Source organism: Psammomys obesus, unplaced genomic scaffold (genome assembly GCF_907164565.1).
Source record: "Psammomys obesus unplaced genomic scaffold, mPsaObe1.curated_primary_1811, whole genome shotgun sequence".
In the NCBI taxonomy this organism is placed as follows: Eukaryota; Metazoa; Chordata; class Mammalia; order Rodentia; family Muridae; genus Psammomys; species Psammomys obesus.
The window spans coordinates 539,786-555,775 of NW_026590435.1; the positions used below are offsets into that span (position 1 = coordinate 539,786).

At 40.2% G+C, this 15,990-nt stretch overlaps 1 protein-coding gene across 1 annotated transcript in view; it reads right to left on the bottom strand.

Moving 5' to 3' along the window:
- Positions 1-12,556, bottom strand: part of Bsph1 (binder of sperm protein homolog 1) — a 35,896-nt gene extending 23,340 nt beyond the window's left edge. Inside the window, exons 1-2 of the mRNA XM_055607381.1 lie at positions 12,542-12,556; positions 8,936-9,103 (exon numbers count right to left, since the gene is read on the bottom strand). Of these exons, the coding sequence (XP_055463356.1) occupies positions 8,936-9,103; positions 12,542-12,556 (183 nt within the window). The remainder of the gene's footprint in view (positions 1-8,935; positions 9,104-12,541) is intronic.
- Positions 12,557-15,990: the final 3,434 nt, after the last annotated feature.

Below are 15,990 nucleotides of genomic sequence, written 5' to 3' on the forward strand. Positions count from 1 at the left end.
GCTGAAGTTGTCACTGCAGAACCTCAACTCTATACAGTGGTCCCAGAACTTTTTCTGGGTCTGAGTCTTTAACCACAGCTCCAGGTTAGTAGATAGACATTATTGGAGCTGAAGTTGGTGTCCTGTCTCCAGAAGATTCGTAGAACCCTTCTTCTAGACACCTTGGTGTTAAGTATCCAGCCTCAGTCCTGTTGTCACATAGCCAATACAGGATGATTCCAACAAAGCATTCAATAAACAGCTCTGTATTTCATCAGCCCCCTAGCTGCAGATATTCCTTTAGTAAGAGTCACACATACACATACATACACACACACAAAATAAACAAACAAGCAAACCAGAACATCCCAATAAGCTCAGGAGAAGAGGAAATCAAAACAAACCCTTTCCAATAAACTTACAGAACAGAAAAGCAACACAAAGAAATGTAACACTACCTCCACTTGTGACCTACCAACCAACTCCTCCACTATAAGGCAATCCTAAAATACAGAAATTAAAAAGAGAAACGGCTTTCAAGAATAGTAATTTTAGAAGTGTTCCCTATTACTAACATCAAAATGTAAGTAATGAGAGATTCGAAACAAGAAAACATAGGATGTTGAATGTTCAGCCTTAAATGGGACATCTGTATCAAGCCCCTCTCACAGGAGCTTGGGCAACATTGCAGAAGAGGAAGTAGAAAAAAGTGTGAGAGCCAAAGTGTGGAGAGACGTGTTGTGAAATTATGTCCTCTGGGTGTGGCACGGCTTGGTTATCATGCTCGTGAATGCACAGCAGTTGTGGTCATCTTGCACATGATCAATAAAGCCAAAGTTCCAGCATAGATGAAGTAAATGAGGGAGGTAATCTTTGTAGGCCTATGCCTTACTAGGAAGCTATGGCAGCCGAAGCTTCTGGGAGAGAGTGTCACTCTTTTTTGAGGGTGTGGTTTACTGACAGGATTCCATGGCTCCCAAGTGTGGATGGCCTACACCCATGCACACATGGGTGGGTGCCAATAATTAAAATTAATAGATTTTTTAAAGGGGGTTAGGGTTTCAGGTGGCAGAAGACACCCAGGCTGCCTGCCTTTATGGGACAGGTGGTGGCCACCACTATTCTGAACAAATGGTTGATGGAGAGATTGGAAAGATGAAGCAGTATATGCACTGTGGAGAGAAGCAGATCTGGAGACATGACCAGATGCAACAGCAGTGAGGACCAGGCTAATGTGAGTGGCCAGCACCAGGCTAATGTGAGTGGCCAGCATAGCCATCTAAGGCCATGGTGATATCTTGATCAGTGCTACCACCAAGGACTATGTCTGGCGCTGAAGTCTAATTATGTCTGGGGTCAGTGGTCTCCATTGCCCCCTGATACCATGCTGATCTCCATGGGCCATACTACTGTCAGGAGGCTATGGATCTGACTGGCCTGCACTGCCCCGTGAGGCCATGGTGATGTCTGGGCCAGTGCTGCCACTGAAGGACATGTCTAGGTTCACAATCCTACTAAATGTTGGGATTTGTGTTGATGTTCATAGGCTACAAGACCAACGAAGTCCATGATGATGTCCATGGTGTGGGCTGTCACCTAAGGCCATGTTGATGTCTAGGGGTCTTGTTGCCTCTGGGAGATATACTGATATATATGAGTGGCCTGTGCTGCCATCTGAGGCCATGGTAATGTCTAGATTCATGCTGACTTTGAGAGCCTGAACCCACGGTCCTACTGCAGCCTGTGTCTGTGCTGATGTCTATGACTTGTGTTACCACCAAAGGCCATATGGATGCCTGTGGTCTGTGCTGTAGCCTGGGTCCATGTCAATGCCCATGGACCATGTTGCCACATGGGGCCATATTGATGTGGGTGGCCTGAGCCTCACCAGCTGAAGCCATGGTGATATTCAGTCCATGCTGCTACCCAGGACCATGTCTGGGTCCAAAGTCCTGCTGCAGCCTGGGTCTGTTGCTGACTTTCATAGCTATGCTGCTGCCAGAAGGCAAGTGGATGTTCGTGGTCTGGACTGCCACCCGAATCCATGCTGATGGTTATGGGCCTTGCTACCACCAGGGGAATATTGATGTGAATGGCCTATCACCTGAGTGATTTCTGTGGTCCAGGCTGCCTCCAAAGGCTTTGTCTGGATCAGTGGGCCTACTGTAGGCTGGGGCTGTGTTGTCATCAGAAATCATGCTTAAGCCTATGATACAATGTTCCTGTTGACTGTAACAGGAACAATGTTCCTGTTGACTGTAAAGACCAAGGAAGCTATTTTTGCAGAGAGATCAATGATTGTAGATGCATACTTGAGAAAAAGAGACATGGAAGGCTTCTATGACAACCTCTACCCCCACCACAAAAGAAGCAGCATAACAGGAGGCCATAAAAGAGAATGTTCAAAAAGTGTGACAAAGCTAAGATTGGGATATAAAATGAATAAATTAATTCTTAAAAGGATGCCTTCCAACAGGGGAGTGGGAGGGAAAGGACTCATTTCTATTTGAGGAGCAAGCTACTGAGAGTTTGACCATGCTCCAGTGAATATGGAGATAACACAAATTGCATTTTTTTTTTTTTTTTTTTGGCAAGGAGGTCACAAGGCTGGGGGTGGACATGGAAGGACCGGGAAATGAGTGTGATCAGGATGCATGAAGTGAAATTCCCAAAGAATCAATAAAAAAGAAGTTGGGTATAGGACATGTTGGGGTAAAGTGAAGGGGGAAATAATGGTATGTATGTATAATCATATTTTGCTGTATGTGTATATATAAAATTCTTAATAAATAAAATTTAAACAAAAATAGAAGAAACAGAAATCAAAAGAGGTTACCATTTGCCAGCTTTTGGTTATATATTTTATTCTCAAAATAATAACAATTTTGACCATGGAATGAGATCACTCAAACCAGCCCTCTGTGAAGTGTTTCCAAGTCAATCACTTCATCTCTAGACCATGATTATAAATGGTTTCAGCATGTACCACTTAAGGCCTATTTCTTCTATCTTCCCACTTGTCTATTCAAACATTGGTTGAAGATACTTGTGATGTTTAATTCTTTTCACCCCAAAACCTACCATGCTATCACTGCCAAAATGCTAAAAATTGATAATTTTAATTATGTGATTTCTCAGAAAGGAGGAATGCCTCTAACTTCTGATCACATGCTCACATCTTCAGACTTACTATTGCAGTAAAATGATCATTACAGCCCACACTGGCTACAGTATGCACGTCAGTAGCTCAAACAAAAGCCCCATAGGCACTTGGCAAGTAAAGGTACTTGCCCCCAAGCTAAGTCTGAGAACCAGACTAAGATCCTTAGCTCCCACATAGTAGAAGGAGAGACTTAGGTCTCACAAGTTGTCCCCTGACCACTACATAGGCACTGTGATGAGCCACCTACCACAAAGAAAATGTAAAACAAAACTGAGGTGACACGTGGAAATATGGTTCAGTGATTAAGAGCACTTGCTTCTCTTGCAGAGGACCTCAGCTCAGTGCTCAGGGCTCACATGGCAACTCACAACCATCTGAAACTCCATTTCAAAACAGGGCATATCTTCCACCTTCCATTGTCACCAGCCATGCTCATGGTGCATGTATATATGTGCAGGCAAAAAATTCCTATAAAAGAAGATTAAGTCTCTTGGTGGAAAAAAAGAAAGCCTTGTACCCTTCATAACTCCAGGAAGCAAATGTTCATGCACTGTCCAAAGAAGGATCATAAATAAGCAACAGTTGGATGACCGAAAACAAACCATCACTGCATCATTTTAACTACACGCTAACAAGCCCTGGATCCAGGGGATCTCACTCTAGATAACAGAGATGATGTTAATAGTATATGGAGTGATAAGACATCAATACCCTAAAAAGCCACCTGCTGAAAATGGAAAGGTCTTAGGAACATCTTAAGCAGCTTCTTAACCTATCTTCTGTCTAAAGTGTACATGGTAAAAGGGAGAAATGAGCCAACAAGATGACACAGGGGATAAAACTGCTTGCTGCCAAAGCCTCATGATCTGCCTTTGATCACCGGAATCCACATGGTGGAAAAAGAGAAAATATTCCTGCAAGTTTTGCTTTGACCTACACATGCACACCATGAAATGCAGGTGTGCCTGCACATACACAAATAAATAGTATTTAAATTTTAAAATAAAAACACATCGCTAAGTTTGAAAGTGTTGTTTTTCAATAATCATAAAATAAGAATTCCAGTTGATACAAAATGAGTCATAGGAGAATCTTTTCTTCCTCTTTTTTTCTTTAAAACTGTTAAATACTTATCTACTCTGGCTTTTATTTATTTTTAGATGCAAAGACGTGCTGAGGAGTGCTTAAATGAATATGTACTGTCAGCCACCCATAAAAGTAGCTTGTAGATCTCTGCACAATCCTCACAAGCCATGAACCAGAATGAAGTCCTTTCTTAAATAGCCATTTTAGAGTCATTAAAGACAACACAACTTTGATAAAGAAATAAAATAGGTTTTACAAAAGTAAGCTTTCTTTTCTCCTTATGTAGCCATTTAAAACATATCAAAGTGGAGAAACAACTTGTTCTATGATATGACTTATGACAATAGAACACCCCAATTAGCATTTCTATTCTTTTCACTCTTGTTAGTTTTATCTTGCTGGTTTTGAGAATTTTGTTTTCTACACACACGCGTGCGTGCATGCGCACACACACACTCACATGGAAAAAAATAGAAGATAGATTTTCAATTATTAGGATACATGAAATCAAGGTGGCCCCTCCCCTACAAAACATCTGAGTTTGTTACATATGGAATCGATGTGCAAGGCTAATTCATCAAAAACTCGCCGCCAGCCACACTCACCCCTTACCTTCCTCTTGAAGACTGGAAATGCTGTGAAACAGGCAGATCAAAACCAGTAAAAACTGTACAGGCTTGGCCATCATGCTCCTGTCAGGGAATGGTTGGTAAACCTAGCTCACTCTCAAGATCTTGCAGACCTGGTCACAGCCAGTTTCCTTCTTGTCCCATCATCTCTCCCCTCCTCCCTCCTCTTCCCACTCTTCGTTCTTTCTACAGCTACAATCAGTCTGCTTTTTCTTATCCTTTTCTATTGAAAATGTTTATTTGGTTTCTCATCTTTCTTTCTTCCTCTCTCTCCCTCCTCTATCTCCAACTCCTCATTCATTACCATCTCTTATTTTCATCATCTGTCCCACTTACTCCATTTCTAACTCCAGATCACCTTGTCTTCTACTGTCTGCTTCCCCTAACCCCATTGATTACCTTCTATATTTTCTACACCCTGTTCCACTTTTCCTCCCTCTTCTCTTCATTTTCCTCCTTCACCTTCCTCTACTGCTCACTCTGTTTCTCCATCTCTCCCACAACTATGTTTCCTCCATTGTCTTTACCTTTCTCCAGACTACAAAGCTAAACCACTAGCCTTGAAATTAATTATATACATAAAAAGAAACACTTCACAATAGTAGCACTAACTATAAACAAAGAAAGATGAGGAAATTCAAGGTGTTCCCATAAAGATAATCATCCAGATCACATGGAAAGTCATGAGCATAAGGATGCCTTTGTTTCCTTATGTTTCCTTCATAAGCCAGAGTTTCAGAAAATGTTACAGAGACCAAGAAAAGCTTCTTGTTTTATAGGACCCTTTAGGGAATTAATATATTAGATGGCTCCCTGAATAGTGTTCTTTTTATACTACACGAAGTATTTACTAAAATGTGTTTAGTAATGAAACAGGAACATTTTTCAGTGTGGCTGTGTCACCTCCTCCTCCTGGAAACTCCACAAATCCTGTCTTGTACCATCTGCTAGTCATTCCTTGGGGCACTAGGAACATAGTGACCCATCCATCGCCTGCCAGTTCAGAAGACATCTGTATGACAGAATTCTGACACCTGTGCTTGGAAGTGTAGTCGCCCACAACCACCAATAGTAATTGCCTGCACTAGGGTCTGGGAATTAAAAGAGACAGAGAACACGAAGACATGACACCAAGACAGTCCTCTCAAGGTGCCATCTTTATTACAGAGTAAACCACTTATACAGGTAAACCACAAGAGACTTTCCAAGTAAACATATCCAAGCAAAACAGGAAACTTAACCAAGCAAAACAAGAGGTGTCTGCTGAAAACAACAAGAATAGCGAGCCAGCATGACTTGCACGCACGTGACCATCTCAGGTCTAATGGAATGGCTACCTCAGTTCCCCCTTTTTCATTTATGACCAAAGACTCATAAGGCTTCTTTTCTTTTAATACAATAATAATTATGAAATTATGAAAACCATTAGGTAAAATCTACATGTACAATATCCAGTCCATGCGTATTTAGCAACTTAGGAGAAAGAATCTGATTATCCTATCTATCTTGACAAGCTTAGCGTTCTATACCTAAATTTATAACTCTATACCTAGAGTTCTATACCTAAACTTTTATCCTTATTGGTATTACCTATATGAAAGGATTTCTTAACTTCTAAACAATTTAAGTTTAATTGTGGAACTATAACTATTTGGTCTTCAACCCCATCAGAGACTTGAGAAGGAATAAAATTAGTTATTAGAGTAAATAGGAAGTTAATTAACCTTATTTGAGAATAATAAAACCCTAAGTTGAGTAGATTCAATAATCTACCTTTTGTCTTATTTCTATAAGATATACCTGTATATACTTTGTTTCACTCTGAATAGATCATTAATAATTATAAACATCTCCCAATGACAATAAACATCCATGGCCACAGAAAACAACCAAAAACCTACCCTTTAAGGAAAATTGGACCTCATTCTTATGGATTTCTTCTAGCTGACATTTTGGACACGTAGAATTCCTGTTACAGGGTCCAAAGAAAATTGGGAAAATGGTTAATTAAGCAAGCAATAACAATTGTGGTCCAGTCTTTGAATGTTGAGCAATTTCAGGCTATATAAAAGTCCTCTTTGGAACAGTCTAAAATGCTGGACCAATCAAAATTAGTAGCTTTCTTCAAAGTTCTTTTGGGAGCAGGCTTTGATGAGAAACAGCAAATGACCAAACACTGCCTATCCTGGAAATCCTACCATGATGACACAGTGTGTGCTGGTCCCCAAATATTTCCTCCACTAATCTTGTCAGCTATTACAGATAGTCTGTGACCATTTATCTCTCTAAGGGCTGGTCCTGTTGTCACTGGAGTCTTGAGCTTTGCATTATGTCATGTGGATGCTATATCTTAATACCCAGGGAGAGTCAAGAATTTCCTAAGAAATGCCTCATACACCCTCAGGTTTCCAAAGTGCCTAAGAATGAAGACCCCATTGAGACAGTGTCTTCATTGAACACCTCACTGAAGGTGCCTGGGACTCTGGCCTAGATCATTTCATTGATCTTAGTCCACTCGTCAGAGTTGATCTGTAGGCACGGATACGATTGTTATAGGAAGCACAGTCCTCAGATGGGTCCAGGCTCTTTCTCTCGATGGGCGAGGACATTGGGGAGGGAGGTGGCGAGCAGGGATGCTCCCTTTGTGGCTTGCCACTTGGGCTCGGGTACCACCGCTTTTGCTCTCTCTCAGGCGAGCTCGCCCCTCCACACTTAAGGACGGTCAACCACGCTCCCTTCCATCCTGGTCCAGCTGCTGTACCTTCCTTCTCAAATAGAAAGACTGAAGAAGGCACATACACTTTGATCTCTGGTCTCTGGAACACGTGCCTCAGGCTGCAAAAGCTAAGGTGACTTCCATAAAGCCTGAGAGCGGTTCTGCTCTTGAACAGGTGCGATGCTCTGCATTATGTACTGAAGGCAAAGAGCAACTGAGAATTTGTTAACATTTGCTTATATGTCTAGTCTGTGGGACAACAATCTCTTCACATAATTTTGCTTATTACAGTTCTTTCTCCAAAGACTGAATTTAAAAGTATCCACAACATTTTCAATTACAGTAAGACATTAATAAATCATAAATTAACAAAATTTTTATATTTGCTTAAAAAATCATTTATCAAATGCTAGCTTCCAGATTATCTGGAAAACTAAAGATACAAGTTGCTAGAAATCTGGGTTCCCAATTAAATTCTGATTTTTAAAAGTATATAAAATGTCCCTCAAATTACTCCAAGTCCCACTGCAGAAGTGTTTATTTCACCCTTTTCATAAGGTATTTAAGTTTACAACTTGCTAAACATTTTATCCAAACATGGGAAAACTGCCTGGAAATGCATAGTACAATGAAGTAGGACAGAGTCATTTCGGCCCCAGCACTGAGACCTGCAAATTTAGACTTTTCAAAGTTGCATAGCTGCAAGATGGTTATTGCCAACAAGCTATTGCTCAGTTTTATTTCAGAAGAAATAATGTATTTCAGAAACTGCAGTTCAGTAGACTGTTCTACATTTACTCTTTGGATGGACCAAAGAAAAACCCCAAATACATTAAAACAGCAGCTCTACAGAACTTAATAAAAAGTAAATCAACTTTGCAATTAGTTTTCTTTGGCATCTGAATACAAAGTGTTTATCAGTGTCGTCTATACAGTGACTAGTCCAGGATGTGCAGCATTTTCAAAATCCCTGTGTGTCCCTTATATGCAAGTTTCTCTTCCCATAATTATCAGGCAATCCTTTAATGACAAAAGGTTTCACAGTTCCTGAATTTTCCTCCTCATCTTTCCAAGTAAGCATTTGAGAACTATATTCAGTATTTTGAGAATGCCCAATTCCCTGAAGGTGGGTAATGGTAGGCCCTTTAGGCCAGTTCTGGGGTTACCCACTCGGTCCCAAACCACTATATTCAAAGTCCCACTTTCAGGAAACCAGGGACAATTAGCATCTACTTGACTTAAAAAGTCCTGAAGAGTTCAACTTTCAAACCCAACTCCTCGTGTTTTGAGTAATTGTTTGAGTGTTTCAATAAACGCTCCCCTGCTATTGCTCTGTCCCATATTGCGCTGTCTGGCCCTTACCTTGCACTCTTGCTGATGGGCGATCACCGATGTGCTTTCCTTTTGGCCCAATGGACGTCCTAAGTCATAGCATTCCTCAGCAAGTCCGTCGTTGTCAGGTTCAATGCCAGGTTTCGACACCACCTGTAGTCGTCCGCGACCACCAATAGTAACCACCTGCACAAGGGTCTGGGAATTATAAGAGACAGAGAACACAAAGACATGACACCAAGACACCAAGTGCTCTGATCAAGTTGTCATCTTTATTACAGAGTAAACCACTTATATAGGTAAACCACAAAGGACTGTCCAAGTAAACATATCCAAGCAAAACAGGAGGCTTAACCAAGCAAAACAGGAGGCTTAACCAAGCAAAACAGGTGGTGTCTGCTGAAAACAAGAGTAGCGAGCCAGCATGACTTGCACGCACGTGACCATCTCAGGTCCAATGGAATGGCTACCTCATGGAAGCAGCAGTGAATGTGGTGGATGGAGTCTGGATAGTTGTCTTTTTTTTAAGATTTATTTATTATGTATGTACACTTGCATGGTAGCAGAGAGCACCAAATCTCATTGTAGATGGTTGTGAGCCACCGTGTGGTTGCTGGAAATTTAAAACAGGACCTTTGGAAGAGCAACCAGTGCTCTTAACCTCTGAACCATCTCTCCAGCCCCGGATAGTTGTCTTGTAGGGAACACTGTTGGCTTTCTAGCCAGAATGATCACACTCTCCTGTGCATGTGAGGTCAGGATGCAGTAAGGAGTCACAGTGGACTCTCCTCTAAATTCCTAGCTCCCATGAGTTCAGTTGTTCTTCAATGAAAAATGAAGAACTCTGTCAAAACACAAACACTAGAAAGTCAAGGCAAGAATGTGAGAGTTTATTCTTTTGTAATTTTCTTTTTGAAAATTTTGGTTGGCTGTGAGATTAATTGGTTAGTTGGATTTTTTTAATTCTTTATTAATTATTACACTTTATTCATGGTTAATTGGATTTTTTAGACATGGTTTTCTATAGCCCAAGCTGACTTCAAATTCTCGATGTAGATAAAAACAGATCTTGAACTCCTGATCCTCCTGCTTCATAGTGCTGGGATTATAGGCATGTGTGACCAGGCCCAGATTCAGCAGTCATTTTTATTGATTAATACTGAACCCATTAATGAGATATAATTTTAAGTTCTTCCGTATTTTACAGTGTAGATGGTGATAGCAAATTAATCAAGAAATATATCACCTCAAAAATGTATTACATTTGTGAGCAAAGTATTGAAAGTTTTTTAATGTAATGCTTTTATGTTTTATGTTTCTTTTTCACTTTTGAAAATGATCTAAGATTTTTATTTTGGGTAATTCTTTATGATATAGCCTGATTAGAGTTTTTTTTCTCTTTCTACTCCTCCCAGTTCCTCCCCACCTCTCCTCCCATCCAAATGTACTCCCTTTCTGTCTCTCATTAGAAAAGAATAGGGTTTTTTTGTTTTTTGTTTTTGTGGGGGAGTTGGTTTGGATTTTTTGGAGTTGTTTTTTTGTGAGTGTGTTTTATTTGTTTGTTTTGGGAGACAGGATTTCTCTTGTGTAGCCTTGGCTGTCTGGACTCACTTTGTAAACCAGACTAGAATTGAACTCACAGAGATCTGCTGGCCTCTGCCTCTGCCTCTGCCTCTGCCTCTCTGAGTTCTGGGATTATAGGCATGCATTATTACTCCTGGCTGAAAAACAACAGTTTTTTTTAAGAGATAACAAAACATAACAAAATAAAATATAAAATAAAACAAAACCAAAGTTAGACAAAGCAAACCAAAAGAAGAAAAAGAGTCCCAGAAGAAGGCACTGGAACCAGAGACTCACTTGTTCACACTCTCTAAAAATACTAAACTGAAAGCCATACTATATAGGCAGAGGACTTTGTGAAGACCCGTGTCAGCTTTGTGTGTGTTGCTTCAGTCTCTCTGAGTTCATATGAGTTTTGCTCCATTGATTTAGAAAGCCTTGTTCTTCTGGTGTCCTCCATCCTCTCTGAATCTTACACTAATTTTACCTCCTCTTCTATGAAGACCCTGAGCTCTGAGAGAAAAAATTTGGTGGAAACATCTGTAAAAGTAGCTTTTATTCACCTGATATTTTTGTCATCTCCATTTGATAACCTAGGCATAGTCCTGGAAGCTTCTAGCCTCTGTACAATCTAATCTAGGCCTAGAATGAGTTCAGCCTCTGACTTACTGCTGAGTAAGCTCACTATTTCTAGTTCTCTCTCTGGCTGGCTGGTTCAATTTGCTGTTCTGGATCAAACTCCTTTCCAAGCTGACTGATTCAGTCTGACTTCTTTCAGTTTCTTAATGAATTTCTCTGCTTGGCCTCAGACTAACTCTGGAAATCTGTTTTAATCTTCTGGCTATTTCTTATTCTGTGGCTTGTTTCCTCTTTCAAACTGTTTCTAAACTCTCCTGGTAAAACTGCCTCCTCCTTCCACCCCCTGCCCTGCACTGCTCTCTTAAGTCACTTCTCTTTCCTGTCTGTTCTCATGAGATTTGGGCATTCTGTCAAATCTCTCTTTGATTTGTCATTTTGTCTGCCACTCAATTAGACATCACCTTCAAACATGGGTGCTTCCTTCTCCAAACTAACTTCACCTTCATTGTTTGGGATTAAATTTTGCAGTAAAACTATGTCTGCATTCCAACTGGATCAAACAGGCCTAGAAGGTCTTTGGATGTGATCAGAGCAGCCAAGCTGCTGGAATAAAATTCCTCTATAAACATCCTATTTAGAGCTATATCTTTCAAGGACTCTCCTCTCTCTCTTTCTCTCTCTCTCTCTCTCTCTCTCTATCTCTCTCTCAGTGTGTGTGTGTGTGTGTGGTTGATGTCTGGCTGTGCTTCTTTGTATTTGTTCCCATCTGCCATAGGAGGAAGTTTCTCTGATGATGGCTGAACAAGACAATGATCTATAAGTATTTTATTGTTATTTTTTTGAGACCAGTAGTATTTGTTTTTACCCTAGGTTTCTGGGTTATCTCATCTCTGGTTCTTGGTTACCCAAGCAGTGTCCAGGATGGGTTTAATCTCCAGGCATGGGGATTAAGCCAAATAAGGTATTGGTGGCACAAGTGTTGTGCCACCACTGCTCTAGCATATTTGAAAGGCAGGAAAGATTGCAGATCAAAGGCTTTGTACCTAGGTTGATGATTACATTTCTCTTTTGGTAGGCTGCAAAGTACTTTCCCATAACAAAAACACCAGAAAAAGGGAGTGACAGTTCTGTGTAGGCACCAGCTCAACCTCTACATGTCCAGTGAGTTGTGTAGGTGTTATCTTCAGAAATGGGCCCTTGCTGTCAGTTTACAACATGCACAACTTCCTGAGTTGTTTGGGGATTTCTGTCTACCCCTTTAAAAATCAAATTAATTAGATGTAATGCAATACTCATACTGGAGGCTTCCTTTGGTAACAAGAGATGACCAGTTGGGGCTCTCTCTGCCTCATTATTTTAAGACTTCATTAGATCATATATTTTAGAAAATTTCCAATGTACGAGGTTTCTATAGTACCCCTGAAATGCCGTTAAATTCTAGCTGTCTTTTCCTGCATTCCTTCCCTAAACCTCTTCTTCCCAACCCTTCCATACCTTTTTCTTCCACATCCCTACCATCACCAATCCACCCCCTAAATTCTATTCTATTTCTTCATTCCAGTGAAATCTATGTGTGGCCCAAAATCCCTTTCTCTATACCTGAACTCTCCGGAACTATGGGTTGTAGCTTGGTTATCATTTGTTTAATGGCTAATATCCACATATAAGCAAATACATGCCATATTTATTTTTCTGTACTTGAGTTACCTCACTTGTGATGATTTTTTTTCTAGTCCCATCCATTTGTCTGCAAATCCATGATGTCATTTTTAACAGCTGAGTAATACTCCATTGTCTAAATGTTTATCCATTCTTTGGTTGAGTGACATCTATATTAGTTCAAGCTTCTGTCTACGGAAGAAATGAATATGGTTGAGTAGGTATCCTTTTGGTAGGATGGAGCATTCTTTGGGTATTTGCTCAAGACTAGTATCTAGGATCTTGAGGTAGATGAATTTCCAACATTCTGAGAAATCCAAATACTGATTTCCATGGTGGCTATAAAAGTTTGTACTACTACCAGCAAAAGCACCCACATTCATTTTTTAAAAATTACTAAAGCTTAAATCACACATTGGACCCCACACATTAATTGTGGGAGACTGCAACACCCCACTGTCATCACTGAACAATTCAGCAAGACAGAAACTAAACATAGAAACAAAGAAACTACCCGGCATTATCAGTCAAATGGACCTAGCAGACATCTACAAAACATTTCCACTAAACACAAAAAATATATATACCTTCTTCTCATCACCTCATGGAACCCTCTCCGAAACTGACTACATATTCCATCACAAATCAAGTCTCAATCTGTAGGCAGTCATTTTGTTCTGACGACAGTGTCCTTTGCTTTACAGAAGCTTTTCAATTTCATAAGGTCCCATTTATTGATTGTTGCTCTTAGAGCCTGTGCTGTTGGTGTTCTGTTCAGGAAGTTATCTCCTGTGCCAATGAGTTCAAGGCTCTCCCCCACTTTTTCTTCTAACAGGTTTAGTGTGTCTAGTTTTATATTGAGGTCTTTGATTCACTTGGACTTTAGTTTTGTGCAGGATGATAAGTATGGATCTATTTCCTTTTTTCTACATGTAGACATCCAGTTAGACCAGCACCATTTGTTGAAGATGCTGCCTTTTTTCCATTGAATGGTTTTGGCATCTTTGTCAAAAATCAGGTGTCCTACAGATTGGGAAAAGATCTTCATCAACCCTATATCTGACAGAGGACTAATATCCAGTATATATAAGAACTCAATAAGTTAAACAGCAACAAATCAAGTAATCCAATTAAAAAATGGAGTACAGAGCTAAACAGAGAATTCTTGATAGAGAAATATTGAATGGCAGAGAAACACTTAAAGAAATGTTCAACGTCCTTAGTCATAAGGGAAATGCAAATCAAAACGACCCTAAGATTTCACCTTACAGCCATCAGAATGGCTAAGATTAAAAATTCAAGTGACAACACATGCTGGAGAGGTTGTGGAGAAAGGGGAACCCTCCTCCACTGCAAGTGGGAATGTAAACTTATACAACCACTCTGGAAAGCAATCTGGCTCTTCCTCAGACAAATAGGAATAGCGCTTCCTCAAGATCCAGCTATAGCACTCCTAAGCATATACCCAAAAAAGTCTCAAGTACACAATGAGGACATTTGCTCAACCATGTTTGTAGCAGCTTTATTTGTAATAGCCAGGAGCCAGAAACAGCCCAAATGCCCCTCAGTGGAGGAATGGATACAGAAATTGTGGTACATCTACACAATGGAATATTACTCAGTAATAAAAAACAAGAAAATCATGAAATTTGCAGGTAAATGGTGGGATCTGGAAAAGACCATCCTGCGTGAGTTATCCCAGAAGCAGAAAGACGTACACGGTATATACTCACTCATACAGACATAAAATATAGGATAAACCTACTAAAATCTGTACACTTAAAGAAACTAATCAGAGGGAGAACTCTTGCTAAAATGCTCAATTCCTATCCAGAAAGGCAAAAGGATGGACATCAGAAGAAGGAGAAAAGAAGGAACAAGTCAAGAGCCTGATAGAGAGGACCTCTGAATTGCTCTGCCCTGCAGACTATCAATGCAGATGCTGAGACTTTTGGCAGAGTGCAGGGAATCTTAGGAAAGATGTGGGAAACAGTAAGATCTGGAGAGGAGAGGAACTCCACAAGGAGAGCAACAGAACCAAAAAATCTGAGCATAGGGGTCTTTCCTGAGACTGATACTCCAACCAAGCACCAGGCATGGAGATAACCTAAGACCCCTGCACAGATGTAGCCCATGGCAGTTCAGTATCCAAGTAGGTTCCATTGTAATAGGAACAGAGACTGTCTCTGACATGAACTGATTGGCCTGCTCTTTAATTACCTCCCCCTGAGGGGAAAGCAGCATTACCAGAAGAAGACAATGCAGCCACTCCTGATGATACCTAATTGACTAGGATCAGAAGGAAGGAAAAGAAGACCTCCCCAATCAGTGGACTTGGGGAAAGGCATCCTGCAGAGGGTGGAGGAAGTGAGGGATTGGGACGGGAGGAGGGAGGGAACCACAGGGGGGGATACAAAGTGAATAAAGTATAATTAATAAAGAATTAAAAAAAAAACAAATCAAGTCTCAACAGATACAAGAAAATTGAAATAACCTTGGATCTTATCAGACCACCATGGATTAAACCTGAACTCAAAAACAACAGAAAGACTACAAGCTCATAGAAACTAAACTACTCTCTACTCAATGACCACTGGCTCAAGGAAGAAAGAAAGAAATTAAAGGCATTCTAGAATTCAATTAAAACAAAGGCACAACATACTCAAACTTATGGGATACAATAAAAGCAGTGCTAAGAGGAAAGTTCATAGTACTAAGTGCCTTCGTAAGGAAATCGTAGAGATCTCACACTAGTGACTCAGCAGCACAACTGAGAGCTCCACAGCAAGAAGAAGCAGACAGACCCAAAAGGAGCAGACAGCGGGAAATAATCAAACTCAGGGCTGAAATCAACCCATTAGAAACAAAAAACAAAGACTCAACAAAATCAAGATCTGATTCTTTGAAAGAATTAGCAATATACATAAACCCTTAACCAAACTAAATAAAAGACAGAGAGAGAGTATCAAATTAACAAAATCAGGAATGAAAATAGGGACATAACAACAGATACTGAGGGAATCCAAAGAAACACTAGGTCTTACTTCAAAAACCTATATTCCATAAAATTGGAATATAAAATATAAAATTGGAAATCTAAGTAAAATGGATGGTTTTCTTGATAGATACCACTTTCCAACATTGGTTAAAAACTTAAATAGAAATAAAAGCATTCATTAAAAGTCTCCCAACGGAAGAAGAAGAAGAAGAAGAAGAAGAAGAAGAAGAAGAAGAAGAAGAAGGAGAAGGAGAAGGAGAAGGAGAAGGAGAAGGAGAAGGAGAAG